This window comes from Miscanthus floridulus, chromosome 7 (assembly GCF_019320115.1).
Source record: "Miscanthus floridulus cultivar M001 chromosome 7, ASM1932011v1, whole genome shotgun sequence".
Taxonomy (NCBI): Eukaryota; Viridiplantae; Streptophyta; class Magnoliopsida; order Poales; family Poaceae; genus Miscanthus; species Miscanthus floridulus.
In genome coordinates, this window is record NC_089586.1 from 78314704 (window position 1) to 78322554 (window position 7851).

The following is a 7851-nucleotide window of genomic DNA, read 5'->3' on the forward strand; positions in this document are numbered from 1 at the left end:
GTTACACGACCATTGCAGCAAGATCACGAAACCATATCATAGATCAATCTGAAAACCCACATATCTCCATATGCACACATCCTGAATCCATAACTAAATAGCATCGGCTCTGATACCACTAAAACAATACGAGGTAGGCTATGCTAGCACAGAAAAATTTCTACCGCGTAAAACATGAACACTGTTGTTATAGATCACGGGATTACCACTAGACGCGCAGATGCGGAAGTTGATGAAGCGCGTCGGGGCAGTGTAGTCAATCACCTTCACGTCAAACGTTCAACGACGTCCTCCTCGTGCAGCGGCTCCTCCAAGTGTTGCAGATGCAACACCTTTAAGGTATCCACACGTGCGGGGAGGAAGCGTCGCAAACTGGACTGCTAGATCCATGAGTGCAACTCGGTGAGGGCATGGGTGATGGACAGTTGATGGGCGTGGGAGATGGATAGCTGTTGGGCGTGGGAGAGCAGCAGCTACGCCAAAAGGGTCCTAACCCTAATCCACCCCTACCCCTCAATATATAGAGGTCCCTGATAGACCTCTAGGTCTGAGGCCCATTAGTACTCCTAAATCTGGTCCAATTCAGATCAGATCCTCATTGGGCTTCCAGCCCCTTAAGTGTGTGACCCTATAGGTTCACATACGTATAGATATGACATGAGTACTTCTACTCGGTCAATAGTTGGTAGCGGCCTCTAGCAAGACATGCCAACTCCTATATGCACACGAAGATCATATCAGACGAACCATCACAACATCATGTACATGCTATTCCCTTTGCCTCACGATATTTAGTCTAGCTCTAAGTCGACCTCTCTTTCTCGATCTTGTGATTCAAAATCCCTTTCTAGGTTAACTCTTAACCTCACGTAGCATGGCCATGCATTTCCGGATTCGATCACTCGAGGGCCCCAGAGATATCTCTCTCAAGTATAGAGGGGCAAATTTCATCTTGACTGATCATACCTCACAGCATGCTTCCTGACAAACCCGAAAGCTACCTTTATAACTACCCAGTTATGGAGTAGCATTTGACAGCCCCTAAGTAAGTCAATTCACATCTTGAGTGCATGCAACAATCTCAGGTCTAAGGACAAAGCGTACACGTTGTGTAAAGAGAACTATGTAACTATATCTCGTGTTGGGTCGGTCCTAGCACATGTCTCTACATGTGCCCACATTACTAGTTTGACATATGTATGTCCATGACTTGTGAAACATAGTCATTAGCTAATACATGTACTAGTCTAATATTCATGTGTGTCCTCACATGAACTCCGACTAGAGACAACTTTAGAATAACCATACAAGTAAAGAGTTTTACATACAATTCACATAATTGCAAATCAATTCAAGTAGCCTTTAATGGATATTCAAGGAACACAATATGAAACATGGATACAATGGAATATCATTATCTCTATGATTGCCTCTAGGGCATATCTCCAACATTATCTCCACCTTGGAGAGGCCGAGCTGCAGCGTGGTGCGCCCGACGAAGTAGGCGCCGTCCATCATCGAGGCCGACCCGCAGATCCGGCCACCGTGGGCTGGCTGGCCCGGCCGGCCGTCGTCTCAGCTGGCCACCATATTCATGATATGGTTGTTACAGAACGTATTTGAAATATTAGAAAACGGAAAGCATAGACATAATATATTTTTGTCTCTAAGCCACCATAGTCATGCTATGGCTGCAGATAAAAACTTAGGAATTAGCAGACTGTTGAATGATTTAGAGTTTTTTTATAATATATATTACATATGTAAACTCTCAATTATGAACTACTGTTAGCCATTAAGGCCTGCTGCTAAAGAGCAGAGCTAATGAAAGTCCACTACATATACACAGGTAAATTAGGTGAAAACAAACTGACCCAGTATTTGTTTGCAACTACAAATGTAGATTCCCTGCAGGAAAAGAATGGAATTCAACAAAATACAGTTTCAAGATTATAACAATCACAGTCCATATTCAACTATTGTGAAAATTATATTTTAGACTACTTACTTAAGGAAATAACAATTTTAGCTACTAACCTTTGGACCAAGATTCGAAAGCAAAGACTCCAGCATTTCAATACCAACAGCCAACTGAATCAGTTGTCAAAGAAAAAAAAACAGCCAACTGAATCATATCTGAATAACAAAAAAATGTTGATTACTAACCTAGCAAACTGTTAAAGCTCAAGAAAGAAAAACATAACAAATAAATAAACCAACCATTGAATGTTGTCTCTGCAGTGACGCTAATTATGAATGTTTAAATTTCCTACTCTGTTCACATCTCTGCCTGGTCCAATCAACTTGATTATAACAAAATTCCAATGAGATAGCAATGAGGGTTGTTTTTATTTCACATACTCAGATGAATGATAGAAAACTTTGAATTCATAATATGTTAGTTACTGCAAAAGAAAAGCTCACAGGTCAAATTGCTTACCTTGTTAGTTACTGCAAAAAGAACACTGACTCCTCATTGAAACAAGCCCTTAATGGGCCAGTTAGGGTTTCAGCCCAGGGAAATGTGCCAGATGGACCATTGAGCGGTCCAGCCATAGTCCGTCTGGCCCAGGTATGTGAGCGGCGGCGCGGGGGAAGGCAGCGCGCGGCAGCGCGGGAGCAAGCAGCACGTGGCGGCACGAGGGCAGGCAGCAGCGCTCGACGGCGCGGGAGTAGGCAGCGCGCCACAACACGGGCGCGGGCAAGCAGCGCGCGGTGACAGCGCGGGGGAAGGCAGCACGCGGCGGCGTGGGGGCCGGCAGCACACGATAGGAGCGCAGAATGGCGAGATGCATACCTCAGCGCGCGTGGTAGACCTAGACGGCGGCGTGGTCCTCGATGCGGGCTCCGACGGGGAAGATGCCTTTGCGGATGGGCTCCGAGTGGCATGGCGAGACGGCAGGGCTTTGAGTGCAAGTCGGGGCTCTGAGGCGGGTGGGGCTAAGGCCGACACGGAGCGGCTCCGGCGAGGCGAGACAGCGGAGCCCCGAGGCGGGGCTCCTATGCAGGCAAAGGTGGGGATCCGGCGCGGCCGAGACGGCGGGGCTCCAAGAGGCGGGCGGGCTCTGGCACGGCTTCGAGGCGAGTGGGGCTCCGGCGCAGCGAGACAGCGGAGCTCCGAGGCGGGGCTTCAACCGAGAATTTTTTTTCGCACGGGCGAAGGCAGAGCGACCAAGCGAGCGAGGTATCGCACGGTCGTGGGCAGACGGACGAACCAAAACAAATGTTGCACCAAAAAATATCCACGCTTTGTTCTTTTTAGTTATAGGAGATATGATCAATAACGTAGTAGCGGATTGGAAAACCGCCTGTTGAAAATTGATTTTGATTGTGTTGTGGCGTAACTTAAGAGGAGCTAGTTAAGGCGCATAGTAGTATCGGAGTGACATGACACTAGGGGAGTGTAATTAATACCAATACACCGTGATCACGCGTGATCCGAGTGACAAGGACGACGCACACCAAAGTACTGTACGTGACGCGCCGCCATTCTGTAGGAAACACGCTAACACCGAGCTGCAGGCGTCAGGACATTTACCCCCACGACAGTCCCGTACGTCCAGCCGGCGGTCATCACTAAAATAAATTCAGAGACGAGAACGTATCCAGTGCTCCCATTTGGAAAAAAAGGACGACCTTCTAAATGTGTCAAAAAAAATTTAACAAAAATATGAATAGATCGATGATGAAAAGTCCTATATTCATATAAATTTGAAATGTAACAGAAATCTGTGCAGAAAGACAAAAAAAGTGAAATCACCCCTTGAATAGTTGTGGCACGTTTATCTACCTATGCCAATTGGGTCCGTGCCAAAACAGGTTGTGTCTAATAAATGGGGCCGCGCCGCTGCTGCCCATTTTCCTTCCATTATCAAGGCATAAATAAACAAAATGGCGCTGAAAATAAATGTACGACAATCTAGTTAATGTGTGGTATTCTCTCTAACTAAATTGTAATTTACTTTGACATTATCTTACGTCAAACTTTTGTAGCTTTGACCATGGAACACTACAAAAATATAGTCCATAGAGTATCTAATGAAATTAATTCAAAGTAGTAGATATTGGTGTTTTTCTATAAATTTAGTTATAATCATAGAATTTTGACGATGGCAAAGTTAAAGTGAACTATAATTTAAAATGGAGGGAGAGGATATATTTGTAATATGAGCCTCATTAATAAATCCTAAATGTTTCGTAAGGGATTTTTCGGTTAGCTCGAATCCCCTTGGGTTGAAGATTGACCGAGCAAGTTCTAAAATAGTTGGCGAGAACGTGACATAATAATATGCGGTGCTAGCTTTTTGCATCACATAGTCGGTTTTAGACAGCTGGACAAACAAGACAGCCTCCACTACAACTGCACGATATCTGTCCAAATCAAAGCATATATATACAACCGAAAGGGCATGCATACGCCGCATATATATGTGCAAAGTGCCATGCATGTACTGATGTACATATGGAAAAAAAGGGGAATTTTTTCGTGGATTTTTTAGGTTCAATTCGTAAAGGGGAGCGGGAGTAAGTTCATTATCAGGAGACGATGCACACATATGGACAAATCACACATATATGGAGATGATGGAGATGATATATATATGTATGCATTTATATTATGCGATTATTATTAATACTCCCTCCATACTTAAAAATAAAGTCGTTTTGGAGAAGGCTTGGGAATATAAATCATGAATAACTTTAAACTTGTTGAGTTTGGAAATGTGAAAGCCATATAAATAGATTTGTCTTGAAAACTACTTTCATAAAAACATACATATATCACTTTTTGATAAATGTTTTTATAAAAACAAGGAGTCAAGGTAATACTTTGGAGACCATGTCGCTATCCAAAATGACTTTATTTTTTAGTATAGAGGGTGTATAAGGTACTAGCACGCAGTTAAGATATGCACGCACTGCAGGTGCGCGGTAGAAGAAGAGTTTCTAGCTAGCTAGTGGACGACTAGCTTGCTCGTCCTTACAACCACGTACTACTGCGTGATTTGGTGGCTGCATGCTTTGTGCATGTAGCAGCACCAAACTGTCGGTTAACACAAAGCTAGATCTATCTATATGCACACACATCTCTTGTCACAGAAATTCGATCGTTTCCTTCTTGTCGCTTCCGGCGCTTGCATTGCGTGATGTAACTAGTAGTGCTTTCTCTAAGGAAAACATGCACTTGTTTTGCGTATAACCAGGCAGCAGATGTAATATATAGCAGCATTACCATGGGCTCCCATCCCTCCGTCTTTAATTTACTACTCCCTTCGGTTCAAATTATAAGTTGTGCTGACTTTTTAATTCATAGTTTTTACTATGAATCTATATATACATTATGTCTAGATACATATTGAAAACATATATATCTAGAAAAACTAAATCAACTTATAATTTGAAACGGAGGAAGTACTTATGATGGATTAAATAAGAGCTAGAGCACAGTCGTTGAACTTGACAATATTTTTTGTCTAAAAAGGAACTAGCACTTTGATGATAGTATATTTTATTGGACATTGGTCATGAACAATAATTTTATAGAATAATAATAGAGTCACAAATTTTAACTATCAGCATAAAAAAGTGATACTATTTTCCTAAAAAAACAACCTACAACCCTATATAGGTCTCTACTAGCTATATATTCATTTACATACATGCCACTCATCCCTGGTGGATAGATTTCATCACAAGTAATCTAACCAATATGCTAGTTATAATAATTTTATAATATATTTTACAGTTAATTATATTTGCAATTATTCTCTGGTCTAGTTTCTAGAACAGTTGGTGCAAACAGAAATTTTTTTACAACACATTTATTCCCGATACTTGACACCTATAAAGGACCTTCTTGTATCTAAAATAAGGTTACATAAAATTTAGGCGTTGCTAGAGTAGAAACCAATTGGGCAGAGAAATCCTTTAAAAAGATTAGGAGTACATAATTAAGTCATGTTGCCTGTACGTAGTATTTCTTACATATGCCAAAAAATAATCTGTATTTCTTCGAAGGCGCGCTGCTTAAAAAAATATAGGTCAAAGTGTAGCATATTTGAGGCGATATATATATATATATATATAGTATACACATATATATCCATGTCAAAAAGACCATACAACGTATGTCATGCTTACACACCTTCATCTTTTCACCATCATCAGCTTTTCAGGATCACACGCTTCGACTTTTGATGTCAGCAGTGGCCACCCAGATCAATATTTCAACCACAGGCTTAAAGTTCCCAGTGAACTTTGAACGTAAACCCAATAATGAATGATGAATGCTTACCACCACCAGCACCAATAGCACCAAAACATTTCATTGACTGCCTGCAATTAATGGTACGGCGGCGCCTCACGAATTATTGGCAACGCTAAATAAATACAACATGTACTCCGTATGTATCAAATGGAATCATATATATAGTCCTATTTACTGTAATATACTAGTAATTCGAGTAATTTGCAGTGAATTGTCATCGCACAAAATGCAAACGGCATCACGCACACCAATTAATATTGCTATCAACACAGCACACACGCGCGAACTGGGAGTGGGAGATCGAGATGGAGACTGAGAACTGGAAGTTGCAGCAGATTGCGGGCAACAACGACTTATCTCTCGGGCCTCGGCCGCTCAGGCCGCCGGCGACTTGGCCTTTGCGGCGAAGCAGGCGGCGGCGCGCTTGCAGGAGCGGTAGAGGCTGAGCATGGACAGCCACTCGGCGAGGGCGTCGCCGAGCCTGCTGGGCGACCGGCGCCGGGTCCGGCGCACGCGCACCCTCCAGCGCTTCGGCGGCGGGTCCATGGCGGTGGCGTACTCGGCCGGGACGACGGAGGCGTAGGGGTCGGAGCCGCCGGCGCAGGAGCGGGCGAGCAGCGACGGCGGGAGCGGGAGCGCCTTGCTGTTGTTGCCCTTGGAGTTGGAGCGGTTCCGGGCGGGCGTCTTGGGGATGCCCGGGCGGTGCTCCCACGAGAAGGGCACGGCGGAGGCGCGCAGCGGGGAGGGGAGGAACCGGTGGAACGGCGACGGCGACGTCGACGTCGGCGGGAACAAGGAGAACGGGGAGGCCGGCGCCGCCTGCAGGGACGGCGACGGCGAGTGGTGGTTGGGTTTCCCTGCCTGGAGGAGGCGCCGGCGCCGGCGAGGCGTGGCTACGGCGGAGGGCGGCGGCGTGGCCGGAGCCGGCGTGGGGCGCGACGGCGAGGCGGGCATCGGGGCCGGCCGGCCTCTGGTGACTGCTGGTGCCGTGGTGGTGGTGGCTGGTTGGGGTGAGCTGGGGTCGGTCGGTTGGTCGGGCTTTTTATGCTGCGCGCGGGGAGGAGCAGCGGCGCGGCGCGGCGCGGGTTTGGGCGTCGAGGCAAGGAATATTTTAGGACCCCGCGTCGGCCACGTGGGCGCTGACGTGCCTGCCCGAGTCGATGCTCCAGTCCAACGTGGTAACTGAGCACTGTGGTGCTTCAACCGGCTTTGAAGATCCATGGTTTTAACTTTTACTGTGAGTATTGTTTTGGCTCAAACAGTTCCCACCAAACTCCAGAAAAATGCACTATTTAAAAAGAAGATTTCTCGTCACATCAAACTTGCGGTATATACATGGAGTATTAAATATAAACGAAATCAAAAACTAATTGTACAGTTTGGTTGTACTTTACGAGTTGAATCTTTTGAACCTAATTAGTCAATGTTTGGACAATAATTCACAAATACAAACGAAACACTACAGTAACGCATTAATTATTTGGCCACTCCCAAATTCGGGAACTAAACGTGCTCTAAGTTTTGCCTTTGCCTATTTGGCCGGCCCCACTGGTCTTTATTATCATGTAGTGGGTGACTAGATG

At 45.1% G+C, this 7851-nt stretch overlaps 1 protein-coding gene across 1 annotated transcript; it reads right to left on the bottom strand.

Annotated features, from left to right (window-relative positions):
* Positions 1-6113: 6113 nt before the first annotated feature.
* Positions 6114-7309, bottom strand: LOC136463525 (vegetative cell wall protein gp1-like). Its single transcript, XM_066462512.1, has one exon. It carries the CDS (start codon positions 7220-7222, stop codon positions 6644-6646), a length of 579 nt encoding a protein of 192 aa, XP_066318609.1. The 5' UTR covers positions 7223-7309; the 3' UTR covers positions 6114-6643.
* Positions 7310-7851: the final 542 nt, after the last annotated feature.

Coding starts and splice junctions, on each gene's coding strand:
- LOC136463525 (XM_066462512.1), bottom strand. CDS start 7,222: ATGCCCGCCTCGCCGTCGCGCCCCACGCCGGCTCCGGCCACGCCGCCG.